Source organism: Trichechus manatus, unplaced genomic scaffold (genome assembly GCF_000243295.1).
Source record: "Trichechus manatus latirostris isolate Lorelei unplaced genomic scaffold, TriManLat1.0 scaffold00092, whole genome shotgun sequence".
Lineage (NCBI taxonomy): Eukaryota > Metazoa > Chordata > Mammalia > Sirenia > Trichechidae > Trichechus > Trichechus manatus.
Genome location: NW_004444028.1, coordinates 4783309 through 4800196, shown reverse-complemented (window position 1 = coordinate 4800196; position 16888 = coordinate 4783309). Strand labels below are relative to the sequence as shown.

The 16888-nt window shown below is 42.6% G+C and overlaps 1 protein-coding gene across 1 annotated transcript in view; it reads right to left on the bottom strand.

The window, feature by feature from the left end:
* Positions 1-16888, bottom strand: part of LOC101351610 (diacylglycerol kinase gamma) — a 123312-nt gene that overhangs the window by 46258 nt on the left and 60166 nt on the right. Inside the window, exon 3 of the mRNA XM_023736846.1 lies at positions 2632-2708. Coding sequence (XP_023592614.1) covers positions 2632-2708 — 77 coding nt within the window. The remainder of the gene's footprint in view (positions 1-2631; positions 2709-16888) is intronic.

Here is a 16888-nt window from a genome sequence, read left to right as displayed (position 1 = left end):
GTGACCCTGTAGGACGGAGCAGAACTGCCCCAGAGGGTTTCCAAGGCCGTCATCTTTACAGAAGCAGGCTGCCGCATCTTTCTCCCACAGAGCGGCTGGTGAAGTCAAACTGCCAACCATTTGGTTAGCAGCCAAGCGCTTAATCCCTGTGCCTAAGAGCAGGAAGGGAATTTAGTTTAAGGCATTCTGGGAAAGGGGGGGGGCAGAAGAGAAATAACGGGTATCATTTTTTAAGTGTCCTGTAAAGTGTTCGGCACTTTGCAAAAATTACCTCATTTAATGCAATCATGCCACAAACTTCGAAGGTTTTTTGCTTTTTGCTTTTGTTATCTTCAAAACCAAAAACCAAGCCCATTTCCACTGAGTCAATTCTGACTCACAGTGACCCTATAGGACAGAGTAGAACTGCCCCATAGGGTTTCCAAGGAGCAGGTGGTGGATTCGAACTGCACACCTTTTGGTTAGCAGCCGAGCTCTTAACCACTGTGCCACCAGGTCTCCTTGTTACTCTCAGAGGTGAGGAAATTGAAGCTGTACGAGGTGAAATATTCAAGGCCATATTGCTGGTTGGTAGCACAAATAGGATTGTAACCTAAGACTATGACTCCAAGATCATGGCTCTTGAACTTGACCCTGCCAGTAGGACGTAAGTTCCTTGAGGACAGAGACTGTGCTTCCTCATCTTTATATCTTCTACAATGTCCAGTACAGTGCTTGATTGCCCCAGAAATGTTAGATGAGATAAATTGGAAAGCGGAGAGAAGCCTTGCATTCATTTATTCACTTCACAAATATTTATTGTGTGTCTGCTATGAGTCAGACACTGTTCTCGGCATTGGGGATACAGCAGTGAATAAAAATATTCTAGTCGGGGAGACAGACAATTAAATAAGTAAATTACATAGTGCGACAGATGGTGAGAAGTATTAAGGAGGAAGAGAATGCAGAGCAGGGGGTATCCAAAAAGTGTCAGGAAAGAGGGTTTAACATTTTAGATAGAGAAGTGACACTCACTGAGAAAGTGACGTTGGAGCAAAGACTCAAAGGAGGTGTGGTTATCTGGGGAAAAACATTCCAGGAAGAGGGAACAGCAAGCGCAAAGGTGCTGGGGTTAGGGCAGGAATGGGCTTGTCTGAGAGCATCATGGAGGCTAATATGGATGGAAAGCAACAAGGAGGAGGAGAGTAGCAGGAGATGTGGTCGGGAAGTGGGATGGTGGTGCACGTTGTAATGACCTTGACTTTTACCGGGAGTAGGGTGTAGGAGACACCATGCGAGAGTGTTGAGCAGAGTGGTGATGTGATTTAAGTTTTAGCGGCTTGTTCGGCATGTGTGTGAAGAATAGACTTCAGAGGGTAAGGGCAGAAGCAGGAGATCAGCTAGGAGACAACTGCAATAATCTGGGCAAAATATGGTGATGCCTCGGTCAGGATATAAGCAGTGCAGATGGTGAAATGTGTCTAGATTTTGGATATATTTTGAAGGTAAAAATAACAGGGTTTGCTGATGAATTAGATGTGGGCCATGAGCGAAGGAGAAAAGTGAACTGATGACTCCAAAGTTTTAGGTTGAGTAACTTGAAGAATGGAATTCTCATTTACTGAAATGGAGAAGATGACTGGAAAAATAAGTTTTGTAGCGTAAATTTAGGAGCTCAGTTGAGCTCTTGCTAAGCTTGAGATGTCTATTTAAGTGGAAATATCAAGCAGAGGTGAGAAGAAAACCACGAGAGTTTATTGTCCTAAGAACCTAATAAAGTGTTTCAAGGAGGAGGATTTGATCAACTGTGCCTGGTGCTGATCAGTAAAATGGTCAGTAGGCTTAGCCATATGGAGATCCTTGGTTATCTTGATAATTTGTTTTAGTGAGGAATGGGGATACAGGCTAACTGAAGGGCTTTCAAGAAAGTAGGAAGGAGGGAAATTGGAATCAGTGAGTATGGACAAATCTTTTGCACAGTATTGCTGTAAAGGGCAGGAGAGAAATGGATGGTAGATGGAGGGAAAAGTGAAATCAAGAGTGAATGCTTTTTAATATAAAAGAAATAACTGCATGTTTATACGTTGACGGGGAAAACTACTATATAGGTTGAAGTTGATGCAAGAGAGAGAGGAGGGGAGCGAGCGAGAGAATGGGAATACACGGCTGAAGCAATGTCCTTCAAAAGCTTGAGGGAGGATGGGATTAAGTCCACAAGTGGAGAGGTGGGACTTGGATAGGCGTGTGGATGGTTCATTCCTAGTTACAGAAGAAGAGTACAGGTAGGTGGGCAGACGAGGTGGAGGTGAAGGACCTGTGAAGATCTCTTCTGATTGCTTCTATTTTCTCAGTGAAGTAGAAAACAAAGTTGTTAACTGAGAGTGAGGGTTGGAGAGGAGGAGTAAGAGATCTGAGGATGGAGGAGAAGGCATGATATAGTTTTTTAGAAGAGTGGGAGGACATGGACTTGGGAAATGTATGATGCCAAGTAGCACTAAGTCTCACTTGAGAACGTGAGAAAATGTGTCGAGAAAGAAGTTCTCCAGGGTGAGGTAAGCTTCTAAGAGGGAAACAAATTGTGGAAAGTCTGAAACACAGGTTTTTTTTTTTTTTTGTTTGTTTTTTTAAGGCTTAAAATGGAAATGTTCTTACCTCATGTGGGTCATACTTTTCGAGGCTCCCTCCCTCATTAAATTCAGTCAAGACATCCTTTATCTTCTTGGAGGAATCTGGAGAGACACAATCCGCACAGGACACACTGATGAACAGCTGTGGGAGATGGCCAAGTCAACTCTCCCCTGTCCAGCCGTCGTTGGGATGTAGCACCTCACATTCCCAGGACAGTATGGGGAAATGTCACCTTTGTCTGCCCTTCTGCCCTCTCATTTCCTTTCTCAGAGTCTATGCTCTCTCTTGCTGTCTGAACTATCTTTCTAAAACACAAATATTATCAGATCATGTCCCTGATCAAAACTGTTCAATGGCTCTGTTTTCCCAGGAGAAGCCCTAAATCCCTAGCTTGGTATACAAGTCCTTGGTGATCTGGCCTAGCCTATTCCTTATTTCTTACCTCAACCTCCCACTCACCCCACTTTTCAGTCACATCAAACTACTTTCTGGAATTCCCTGAGTACACTGTGTACCCTTTCACAGAGTCCCCTCTGTGTCTTGCGAACTTCACTCAATCCTCAACACCCAGCTCAAATGTCAACTCCTTTGTAAAGCCTTCCGTGACTGCACCAGGCAGAGTTAATGATTGTCATTTCCTCCCTGGCTCCCACATGACTTGTATGTAACTCTATGACAGCATTTGTTATAGTGTTATAATTATTCATTAACTTGCCTGTATTTCTCGTCTCCTGTTACAGTTCTAATATGGGCTCCTTGAGAGCTATCACTGGCTGATAAGTGTTTGTATATAATAGCAAGGTCTGACATGCAAACAGTATTCAGTAAAACAATATATTAGATGAGTGCATAAACATCTGAGCAGAAATTAAAACATATTTAAAAATACCTTAGTTATATAGAGATAGGTGGGCATTAAACCCTATGTGGCTCTGTCCTTGGTCCTGAAATATTATTGCACATGAGGGCAGGGTGATTTCGTTTAACTCTGGGATCCTGACAACTCTGCCCATTTGTCTAGATTATTTGCAGTGGTTAAGAGCTTGGCTGCTAACCAAAAGTTCAGCAGTTTGAGTCCACCAGTTGCTCCTTGGAAACCCTATGGGGCAGTTCTACTCTGTCCTATAGAGTCGCTATGAGTTGGAATCTACTGGATGCTAACAGGTTTGGTTTGGTTTTTGATGGAGAAAATTGAGATATTCATACTGACACATAAAAAACATGACCTCAATTGATGCCTCATGATGAACATAGCTGATTACATGTACCTATGATGGTTCTATCGTATTTCTGACAGCCAGAAATTTTCCTCTGGAAATTCAGTCCTCCCACCCCATGCTTTCCCTGGAATGTTACTCATACGTTCCACTTACATTGGAAGGAGACAAAGAAATACTCAGAGGATTTATGAAGGATGGTGCTTTAGAAAATTCTGCTTTCCACAGGAAATAATTCAGAAACCACTGAACACAAAGGTGGCTTTTTCTTTTTGGAGTTTTATAAGGAAATTGGGAGACAAGAAAAGGGAGTCAATGACGATTGTCATTAAGAACATATTCTGACACTGAGAGTATGGCTCCCGGACACCCTTTTAACTCAGTACTGATCACTCCTAAAGCTCACCCTTCAGCCAAGGATTAGACAGGCCTATAAAACCAACAATAATACACACAGTTCAACCCTGTATACGAAACTAACTCAGCACACCAGCCCAGGGGCAAAGATGAGAAGGCAGGAAGGGACAGGAAAACCGGAAGAATGGAAATGAGGAACTCATGGTTGAGAAGTGGAGAGTGTTGACACATTACTGGGTTGGCAACCAATGTCACAAAACAATTTGTGTATTAATTGTTTAATGAGAAATGAATTTGCTCTGTAAACTTTCGCCTAAAGCATATACACACCCACACACACACACACACCCATGCAAGAACCCATTCTGAGTGCATCCTGTGTGATTGTCACCATTCTAGACATCAAAGAAAACCAGGGTCCTGTGATCTCTGCTCCCCCTGTCTGGGCAATGTTGTGGATAATTAAGAGCTTCCTAAACTCCGTCACTGCTGCTATTTAAACAGCTGAACAAAGGGCAATGTCATTAAAAGCCGACTCAGTGTTCCGTGGTGTTCAGGCTCTTTGTACGGAAGCGTGTGCTCTCTTTGGCCTAGGTAAAGTGGACATGCTCCTAGGCTGTGATGTTCTTCATGGCTTTGCTGACGTGGATTCTTCAAGCAAAATTTATAATAATTTCAAGACTGAGACATATTGAAATGCCACAAGAAAAATGCTGCTGTTGCCTAAAAATGGAAATTTCTTTCTGAAATCCAAAACAGATGTCAAAAAACTAATAGCTTTGTGAGATCCAGGCAGCAGATGCCATCAATTTGGGCTGCTTACATTCAATTCGGAAAACACCACGAAGGGTAAGAGGCTGCAAGGTACTGTTACTGCACTTGTCGGGGAGAAGAGCTGAATAATTGTGGTAATAATAGATACTACTTCTTGCAGAACTTTCCTGCACATTCTCATTTACTCCCGCCCACTGATCCATGCAAGTCTGGTAATATTTTCTTCAGTTTACAGATGAAGCTGAGATTCAGAAAAATGAAGTGTCTTTTCTGAGAGCCAGAGTTTGAACCCAGATCTAGTCTGGCTCAAAAGTCTATATTCTTTTCCCTTAAAATGCTACCTACTATGACTTCCTGAACATTTGCCAGCACTAGGAAAACTGTAATTAGTGCTGTAGCAGTGATACAAGAGCTCTGTGAAGCACAGAGTGGGGAGGCAGTCAAATTAAGATTAGAGAAGGGTTGGGGTGGGGCTAGGGATGCTCTATGAAGGAGGTAGGACTTTGATTTGAAATCATTAAGTGTTGTTTAAATGGTGCAAAAAGATAATCAGGTCTCTGTTTTCTGAAGGCCACTCTGGCAGGAAAACGGAAGAGTCTAGAATCAGTTCAGAATACAGTTAATGTCCCATGTAAAGTCACGGGGACATGGGGACTTCTGGTGTGGTTTCTGCAAGGGTAGTGTAGAGTCAGGACTTTGACTGAGAACCCAGGGAGTGATTCTACTTTTGACATTATTATCACATTTTGAAGACTCCATAGTTCACCCTTTGGTTCTAAAGTGCTGTTGATCCATTTGTAAAGTCCTCCGTTATTTTTAAATGTATGTGCTGTAATAATGATTCTCTTTTAGGCATTGATTACACACACACACACACACACACACACACACACACACACACACACATACGTATTTATCATATGGAGCCCTGGTGGCACAGTGGTTAAGAGCTATGGCTGCTCACCAAAAGGTGAGCAGTTTGAATCCACCAGGTGCTCCTTGGAAATCCTATAGGGCAGTTCTACTCTGTCCTATAGGGTCGCTGTGAGTTGGAATCAACTTGGGAGCAAAGGGTTTGGTTTGGTTTATTTATCATATATTCACACATTCAAGTAAACAGAGGATTTTTAAAAGAAAAAACTGAGAAATCCTTTACTTTAAAACCTCTGATTAATAGCCTAAAATTGAGTAGGAAAAAAAAATCCAAAAGGTTGCTACCTCCTAACTTTCCATGAGGGGCATTTCTCATCATGCTTTTATTTCAGTTTTTTTATAGCCTTACAGAATCAACTGCTTTTCAGAAAAAAAGAAAAACAACCTAATTCCAAAATTACTTTCTCCTTAGACGGCCTTTGATACTTTATGCCAGTTTCCTTCTCAACAGGTTACTGGCTGGGTTCTCTTTACATGATGAGTAAGTGAGTATTATGTACAACTAGTCCACCATGGGTCACTGCTTTATTCTTTCATTTCCACAGTTCTTTGCAACAGTTCCTATTTTATTTAGTACTTACTAAATGCACTGCATTGGGCAAATCTGCTGCAAAAGACCTCTTTAAAGTGTTAAAAAGCAAAGATATCACTTTGAGGACTAAGGTGCGCCTGACACAAGCCATGGTGTTTTCAATCACCTTGTATGCATGTGAAAGCTGGACAATGAATAAGCAAGACTGAAGAATGGATGCCTTTGAATTATGGTGTTGGTGAAGAATATTAAATAAACCATGGACTGCCAGAAGAACCAACAAATCTGTCTTGGAAGAATTACAGCCAGAATGCTCCTTAGACGCAAGGATGGCAAGATTTTGTCTCACTTACTTTGGACCTGTTATCAGGAAGGACTAGTACTTGGAGAAGGACATCATGCTTGGTAAAATAGAGGGTCAGTGAAAAAGAGGAAGGGCCTCAATGAGATAGATTGACATGGTGGGTACAACAATGGACTCAAATGTATCAATGATTGTGAGGATGGTGCCGGACCAGGCAGTGTTTCATTCTGTTGTACATAGGGTCGCTATGAGTTGAAATCAACTTGACAGCACCTAACAGCAACAAAACAACATCTTCTAGCCAAGGAGCCTTGGTGGCGCAGTGGTTAAGTTCTCTGGTGCTAACCGAAAGGTCAGTGGTTCCAACCCACCAGCTGCTCCGCGGGAGAAAGATGTGGCTGTCTGCTTCCATAAAGATTACAGCCTTGGAAACCCTATGGGGCAGTTCTACTCTGTCTTATAGGGTCAGTATGAGTTGGAATCAACTCGATGGCAACAAGTTTGGTTTTTGTTTTATATGCTAAGCATTGTCCTAGTTACCTGCTGTATGTTATTTAAATCCCCACTACTATGCTCTAAGGTAGGAATTAAAAAAACATAAAAACCAAACCCACTGCCATTGAGTTGATTCTGTCTCATAGAGACCCTATAGGACAGCGTAGAATTGCCCCTGGGGGTTTCCAAGGAGCGGCTGGTGGATTCAAACTTCTGACCTTTGGTTAGCAGCCAAATGTTTAACCACTGTGCCCATATTTATCTCTATTTTGGAGAAGAGGAAACTGAAGTTTATAGGATTTAAGTGATTCTTTCAAGGGCACACAGCAAGTGACAGTCACTCATATTTTTATCGTATCTAAATAATGTGACACAGCTATTAGATTCACTGGATGAGCGAACATCTGTAAGTCAGAAGATAAAGCTCGTCCTTGATGACAGTGGCTCTCAACTCTGGCTGAACGTTAGAATCACACAGGGAGAACTATAAACTGAAAACCACCCTCCCATTCAGACCGATTAAGTCAGTGTCTCTTGGAGTCCCAGAAATCAGTATATTTTAAGGCTTCCTGCGTATCCAAATGTGCAGCCAAGGTTGAGAATGACTGTTCTGTGATGGGATTCTATTGTTAGAAATGAAGACTATCTTAAGGAGCAGCTGAACTTGTTGGATCATTGTTGCAAAAGAAAAAAAAAATGCTTATAACTCTGCTGAATCTGAAACTGCTGTGCTTGGCAGACGTTCTCCACTGTTTAAGTGGACAACGCTAAAGAACTCTATCCAACAGGTCAACTTCTTCAGCTACCTGGCAAGGTGGAGGTGAGTTCTGCAGTTAACCCACTCTAGTGGGACCATCAGCATATGGTTTTATCCTAAACCAGGTGTGCAGAGGGCTCTGCAGTGTGATCAAGGTTGCTAGTGGTAACAACTGCCTTAAGAAGTATTGAATCCAAAATTGTCTCTTTCATACTTTATGCGCCAAGAATTCTGGGATCTTAACCAAGCAGTTGTTCCTAGTGTTTCAGCAAATTCAAAGCCTTTTTGAGGAGAAAATGTGCCTACTCACAGGCACCTCTGTGTGGAACACGGATGCCCTCCATCTGAACAAGGAGACACACCAGGAGCTTCAATGTTGAGAGCAGAACATCAGCTGTGCTGTCTGCAGAACCAGAACCCAAAGTTTAGGGACTGTCTTCTAGTCAAGCACGCTGAATACTTGAACACTGGAGCCCTAGTGGTGCGGTGGTTAAGAGCTTGGCAGCTAACCAAAAGGTCGGCAGTTCGAATCTACCAACCGCTCCTTGTAACCCTACGGGGCAGTTCTACTCTGTCCTATAGGGTTGCTATGAGTTGGAATCAACTCGACAGCAACATGTTTGGTTTTTTGTTTTTGTTTTTGTTTTTGGTTAGTCAGGCCATTGAACTTTAAATTTTGACATAAATCAACAGCTACAAAAGCAAACCTGGGAACCCATACAGGAGGACGAAGCTCTAATGTGCCTGATAACTCTCCATTCCCCGAAGTTCTCTGAGAATCTCTCAAATTTTAATGTGCACGTGAGTCACCGGGGGTCTGGTTAAAATGCAGATGCTGACTCAGTAGGTCTGGGCCAGGGCCCGAGGATATGCATTTCTAGTAAGATTCTGTTGTTGTTGTTAGGTGCTGTTGAGTTGGTTCCGACTCATAGCGGCCCTGTAGGACAGAACAGAACTGCCCCACAGGGTTCCCAGGGAGCAGCTGGTGGATTTGAACTGCTGACCTTTCAGTTAGCAGTCGAGCTCTTAACTACTGTGCCACCATAAGATTCTAGGTGACATGATTCTGTTAGTCCATGGACCTCACTTTTGATGAGCTGGCCCTAAACAACATCCCTATATATCTGTGGCTGATTGGTGAGGCTTGTCTGTCACAACAGAGAAAGGACTATGATTTTGAGGGTAGAGGGATATATTCCACAGATTGGGAAGGCCACAAGTGACTCTCCACCTGTGGGAGAGGTGTGGGTGGGATGGGGAGAGACACAAAGAGAAGAGGAAGGGGAAGGGAAAGTTGGCACATTAAAAAAAAATCTAAAGTTTCCTTCTTCTGATGAAGGCTATGATGTATAAATAAGGTTTTTAAGCACCTCCAGGGACTTAGGAACAGGGTGAGATGCACAGAAACAAGAGCAGAGTTTTCTAAATGTCCTAGAGAGCTGGAGGATGATGTTATAACAGAGATGCCAGGGCCAGGAGCACTGCATCAAAAGACCTCGCCTCTTCAGCCAGGAGAAATGGGGCCCCAAACAAGTGGAATGTGGGATGCACAAGATACTTCAGCTCCATGAGCACTGACTCACTTGCTATGCACTCCTATATCCAAGCACGCAGCCCATTGCCTGGCATAAAATAGAAGCTCTACAAAGATTTGTTGAATAAATAAGGGCTAGAAAAGGGATTGGGCTGGTCTTGTTTGTCTGATATATCATATATCCCCAGGGGTTTAGAAAGAAAAGGTAGACCAGTGGTTCTTAACCTTGACTGAATATTGGAAACAATTGGGGGGCTTTAAAAATTACTGATGCCTGGGTCCCACCCCTGCAGATTATGATTAAATGATCTGGAGTATGTGCTGGGCATTGAGATTTTTTTCAAAGCCTTCCAGAAGGTTCCATGGTGTAGCCAAGGCTGAGGACCACTGAGGCAGAGCAAGTTAACTACTTGAGGGAACTTGTGGAAGTGATGACCCTGCCACAGAAGTTACATATAGAATAAGAGGAGAAGACTTTACCTTGAAGAAGAGAGGGCTTTGACTGAGACAAGAAAACTCTCTTTAGGATACTAAAATTTTCTGATTCATCATAAATGATCTGAATGATTGGTATGGTTTATTTAAGTAAAATTTGTATGTTAGAAAAATTTCCCACTTTTTCTCCAAATAAGTGGGCCTCATCAGTCACATTTCAAGTAAAGGGGGAGAAATGGACCAGACAATCTCTACCTTCTTGCAATTAAAAATGTGGTCACTGGACCAGCAGCATCAGCATCACCTGGGGGCTTATTAGAAATGCAGAACCTCACTTCTACCCCAGACCTACTGACTCAGAATCTGTATGTTAACGAGATCTCCAGGAGATTCATGTCCACATTAAAGTTCGAGAGGTGCTGTTTTACAGAGATCTCCTTCCCCACAGATTCTGTGATTGCTTGTGGGCAGGGTCCCAGCATCACTAATGGAAAAGAAGGTCAGCTGTTCTGAAAGAGAGGTGGGTGAGCAACAGTTGTGGTTGCCCCTTCCAAGATGGAAGAAAGTGGACATGCCTCTCTATGGGCTCAAGACTCGATCAACATTTGATTAGGTCTCACTCTACTGGCCAACATGTGTGCCAGTGTTTTAATGAAGCTCACTCAGAGTCTTACCTTGTTCTGAAAATTGGCCCTAAACCTTTTCTCTGACTCCCGTATTAAAATTGACAGGTTTTAATTTTGAGCAGTAAATTACCTACATCTTAAAGTCAAAACTTTCTTCAATCTGATTCTAATCAAACATATTTCCTGATAGCACAACTTACCAATTCATTCACTTTAAATGTACTTCAAAAATTTGCTCTATTATAATTTAATTGACTTGCGTTATTTAATTTTTACCAATGGTTTAAAGTTAAGCTCCAAAAAGTACCTGTTGCTTAATTTGTTGGAAATGAATTGAGACAAACTGAATTTGCTCCGGAATCGAGAGACTTTTGTTCTGACTTCTGCTCTGCCACTGACTTGTTGTGTGACTTCGGGCAAGTCACTGAATTCTTCTAGATTCAGTGTTCTCATCTGTTAAATGGGGAGGGTTGGAATTGATGATGGCGAAGATCTCTCCCAGCTTTAAAGATTCTACAAAGTCCATGCAACCACTGGTTGATGTAGAAAATTTTGATTTAATTTCTTAGAGAATTATAAGTCCAGACTGATGCTTTATCAATTTTGTCTCTTCTTTCCTTTCTGAATAAACAGGTGGTGTCTGTTTTAAATGAATCATGGAAGTTTTAAAGAATTAACAACAACAAAACTGGAAAAAAAAATCCCTACCCATATGTTAGGATTGGAAGGGCAATGAGTCAATTGTATCTCTGTTTGAAGCTGTTAGGAGGAGGGTCAGGAGGGACTCTCCCCACGTGCTCATGCCCTCTAGGGTAGAAAAGAAACGTGTTTATTGGAAGGAATATATGAAGGCCATCTAATCAACCAGATATCTGAGGCTTTAAATCTCCCCCAGAGTGTCTATTATGTCACATCTACTCTTGAGATGGTCTCTAAATTCAAATGCGAATGGAAGAAATGATGACGTAAAAGAGCTGAACAGAAGATTTCAAAGGGTGGCTCAAAAAGACAAAGTAAAGTATTGTAATGAAATGTGCAAACACCTGGAGTTAGAAAACCAAAAGGGAAGAACACGCTCGGCATTTCTCAAGCTGAAAGAACTAAAGAAAAAACTCAAGCCTCGAGCTGTAATATTGGAGGACTCTATGGGTAAAATACTGAATAATGCAGGAAGCATCAAAAGAAGATGGAAGGAATACACAGAGTCACTGTACCAAAAAGAATATGTCGATGTTCAACGATTTCAGGAGGTAACATGATCAAGAACTGATGGTACTGAAGGAGGAAGTCGAAGCTACACTGAAGGCATTCATGAAAAAACAAGGCCCCAAGAGTTTACGGAATATCAGCTGAGATGTTTCAACAAATGGATGCAACACTGGAAACGCTCACTCATCTATGCCTAGAAATTTGGAAGAGCTACCTGGCCATCTGACGGGAAGAAATCCATATTTGTGACCATTCCAAAGAAAGGTGATGCAATAGAACGCAGAAATTATCAAACAATATCAACAATATCACATGCAAGTAAAAATTGATGAAGATAATTAAAAAACGGTTGCAGCAGTACATCTACGGGAACTGCCAGAATTTCAAGCTGGATTCAGAAGAGGACATGAACGAGGGATATCACTGCTGATGACAGGTGGATCTTGGCTGAAAGCAGAGAATGCCAGAGAGATGTTTACCTGCGTTTTATTGACTATGCAACGGCATTCAACTATGTGGATCATAACAAATTATGGATAACATTGTGAAGAATGGGAATTCCTGAAAATTTAATTGTGCTCACACGGAACCTATACATAGACCAGTCATTCAAACAGAACAAAGGGATACTGTGTGGTTTAAAATCAGGAAAAGCTGTGCATCAGGGTTGTATTCTTTCATCATACTTATTCAATCTGTATGCTAAACAAATAATCTGAGAAGCTGGACTACACGAAGAAGAGTGTGGCGTCAGGATTGGAGGAAGACTCATTAACAACCTGCGATATGCAGATGACACAACTTTGTTTGCTGAAAGAAGACTTGAAGCACTTAATGATGAAGATCAAGGATCACAGCCTTCAGTATGGATTACACCTCAATATAAAGAAAACAAAAATTCTCACGACTGGACCAATAACCAACATCTTGATAAATGGAAAAAAGATGGAAGTTGTCAAGGATTTCATTTTGCTTAGATCTACAATCAATGCCCATGGAAGCAGCAGTCAAGAAATCAAAAGACGTATTACACTGAGCAAATCTGCTGCAAAAGACCCCTTTAAAGTGTTGAAAAGCAAAGATGTCACTTTTTGAGGACTAAGGTGCACCTGACCCAAGCCATGGTATTTTCAATCACCTCACATGCATTTGAAAGCCGGACAATGAATAAGGAAGATTGAACAAATGATGCCTTTGAATTATGGTGTTGCCGAAGAATATTGAATACACTATAGACTGCCAGAAGAACAAACAAATCTGTCTTGGAAGAAGTATAGCCAGGATGCTCCTTAGAAGCAAGGATGGTGAGACTCTGTCTCATATACTTTGGACATGTTATTAGGAGGGACAAGTCGCTGGAGAAGGACATCATGCTTGGTAAAGTAGAGGGTCAGCAAAAAAGAAGAAGTCCCTCAATGACATAGATTGACACAGTAGGTGCAAAAATGGGCTCAAACACAGCAATGATTGTGAGGATGGTGCAGGACCGGGCAGTGTTTTGTTCCTTTGTACGTGGGGTTGCTATGAATTGGAGCCAAATCAATGGCACCTAACAACAACAAGAACAGCGATAGTGTCTATTAAGGAACACTGGTGGTGCAGAGGTTAAGTGCTCGGCTGCTAACCAAATGGTCAGTTGTTTGAACCCACCAGGCACTCTGCAGGGGAAAGATTGGCAGTCTGCTTCGGTAAAGATTACAGCCTTGGAAACCCTATGGGGCAGTTCTCCTCTGTCCTGTAGAGTCACTATGAGTCGCAATCTACTCGATGACACACAACAACAACAACCGCAATATAGTGTCTATTATGGGTTGGATTTGCTGCTAACCAAAAGGTTGGCAGTTCAAATCCACCCAGCAGCTCCGTGGAAGAAAGACCTGGTGATCTGCCCCCATAAAGATGACAGCCAAGAAACCCCTATGGGGCAGTGCTACTCTGTCAATATGAGTTCACTAGGAGTCTGAATCGATTTGACAACACCCAACAACAACAAAGAGATATGCTGAAGTCTTAACTTCCAGAACTTCAGAATGACCTTATTTGGAAATACAGTCTTTGCAGATGACATTAATTAACATGAGGTCATACTAGAGAAGGGTGGGCCCTCATCCAATGTGACTGGTGTTCATATAAAAAGAGAAGAGACACAGAATCAGAGGGACGCGGAGGGAAGACAGCCACGTGAAGACAGAGGCAGAGATTGATGTTATGCTGCCACAGCCAAGGAATGCCCGGAGCTTCCAGAAGTTGGGAGAGACAAAGAAGTATCTTCCCCTAGAGCCTTCAGAGAGAGCATGGCCCTACTAACACGCTGAATTCAGATTTCTAGCTTACAAAACTGTCAAAGAATAAGTTTCTGTTGGGTTAAGTCGCCTACTTTGTGGTAATATGTTACAGATGCCCTAGGAAACTAATAAAATGTCTCAGTCCACTTCCTGCCTAGACAATGCTGGGCAAGGAAACTCAATCGTCTTCCATCTTGGACAGGTTTGACCATTAGGAATCATGTCTTCCTTACTTTAAGCTAAAATCTTTCTTCCTGTAATTTCCTCCCATCAGTCCTGGTGTTACCTCTTGAAGCCATTCAAAATTAATTGAACCCTTCTTCCCCAAAATAGCACTTTAGTTATGTGAATACCACCTGCTTTCCCTCACCTTTCTCCAACTCTGTCCTTTTCCAGGAAATATTCACTGCATCTTCAGCCATCCATCCAGGACAGGCTAAGTCCCTTACCACACAGATCTAGTTTGTCCGTATCTGTTGTAAACTGTGGTACCCAGAAATAAATACCATTCTCTAGGAAGATCTGATCAGGGTAGAATAGAATATGGATATCTGCTTGCCTGACTAAACACTATAAGTCTATTAATACAACCTAAGATCACAGTCACTGGTTTGATTAAATAAAATAATGTCTATCTATTCAAAACCAATCTCTGCATCCATTCAGAACCACACATCTGAAGGCTATTTCAGGATATGGGAACATCTCCTGAGTCATTGTGTGGTAGCTGGCTTACAAAGATGGCTGCCATCAATCCTCTCCCTGATGTGTGAGCCGCTCTTCCAATGAGATGTGGAGTCTACTCCTCTGCCCCTTGGAATCTGGACTGATGAAACATGGAGGGAGTTCCTTTCTTGGACCTCAGACCAGGTGTTAAAAAGTCCTGGCAGCTGCCACCATGTAAGAAGTCCAGGCTACCCTGCCAGAAAGAGAGGTCACACGGAGAAGTCCTAGAAGATGAAGAAGTGCTTGGAGAAAGAGGTCCCCCAGAGGAACAATGAGGTACCAGGCATGTTGGATGGTCTAGCCTTCAACCGTTTGAGGCATCCCAGCTGAAGCCTTGAACGTTGCAGAACTGAAACTAGTCATTCTCTCTGCTCCCTGTCCAAATTTCTGACGCACAGTATCACAGGAAAAAAACAAACGATTGCTGTTTTAACCCACAAAGTCTTAGAGTAGTTTTGTTGCACAATAGAAAACTGAAATATATAGTTAAGGTGAAGAAAATAGCATATGAAATAGCATATCATATGTATTCCCCAGTTTGTTTTCGATATGCACATATATATTTATATTTATACTTAGAGCTAATACAAACATGCTAGTAGTGGTTGTCACTGTGAGACAGGACCACGGGTAGCTTTAATTGTCATCTTTCTCTCTTGTTTTATAAAAAAGATAATTTCTTAATATCATCGTTTTTTGATACGCACTTTATGTTGTTGAGGAGCCCTGGTGGCGCGGTGGTTAAGAGCTCAGCTGCACCGTGGAAACCCTACCAGGCAGTTCTGCTCTGTCATATAGGGTCACTATGAGCTGGAATAGACTTGATGGGAATGGTTTTTTGGTTGTTTTTACGTTGTTGACTGTGTTGATTGTTGTGGACATATATATATGTGTATTCTATCTTACAACTGTCCTTGGAGACATACAGATAGAAGGGCACCAGAGAAGGTGCAGGTTTTATGCTACATCAATGGAACACACCAAGAGCTCCTTGTCTTGAAATTCTTGGTCTCTATTGCCTAGTAAAGGAGCCCTGGTGGTGCAGTGGTTAAGCGCTGGGCTGCTAACCGAAAGGTCAGCAGTTCGAACTCCCCAGCAGCTCTGCAGGAGAAAGAGGTGGCAGTCTGCTTCCGTAAGGACTACAGCCTTGGAAAGCCCATGAGGCAGTTCTACTCTGTCCTATAGAGTCCCCGTGATTTGGAATCAACTCAATGGCAGTAGGTTACCACCTAGTAACTGCACTGGAGAAAGTTCTCAATTCTCAGGCTGTACACTTCTGTTATTTTGTTATTGTAAAGCTCCTGTTTAGGTGATTATAGAAGAGCGGTTGCTATGGCAATGCAATGTGACTGAATACCAGCATGCATCTAAAATTGGTAGAAGTGGCTTTTTCAGGGTTTCCTCTAAGGATTAATCATTTTCTAAGAATTGTATTCCCCCCCCCCTTCCCGTTAGAGCAATAGTGCCAGAGAACCTGGCCCAGTCCTGGGGCATGGCCAACATGAGGAAGGGTCAGAGAAGGACAAAGACGATGGCTGAAGAAAAGGCCCAAGCCACAAAGAAACCCCTTCCTACTCAACACTCTGCTTTATTTTCAACCTGCATTTGGAATCCCTCCTTCCTTTAGCCCCCTGGACCCTCTACTCTTGCTTTCCTTGTTGCCCTTCTGGTTCTTCTCCCTGTGTCTTCTGCTGATTCCTCTTCCTTCCTTGACCTTCAGTTGTGGGCACACCTTAAGCCCCATTCTCCATTCCTCTCTTCTTCCCTTACAACATTCTTGCCCCCAGCAGTGCTGCCTCCATTCTTCTTTTTTTCCTTCCCTTGCTGTCTCCACACCATGATTCCCAAGTCAGATCTCTAGCCTAAGCCCTCACTCTCACATCCCAGCACTCACCCGCGGGGCCCACAGGATATCTTACTTGGAAAGCAAGACCATCCAGGATGGGGTTCTTACCTTTCCAGTTTTTTCCCCAACTCTTCCCATGCCACATGCTCCAGGCTCCCAGCCTGCAAGCTGCTTGCAGTTCATGAGGCTACCATGACCCCCTTCTCACTTCCCTGCCCTTGCTTAAGCCACTTCCCCGCCCTTGCTTAAGC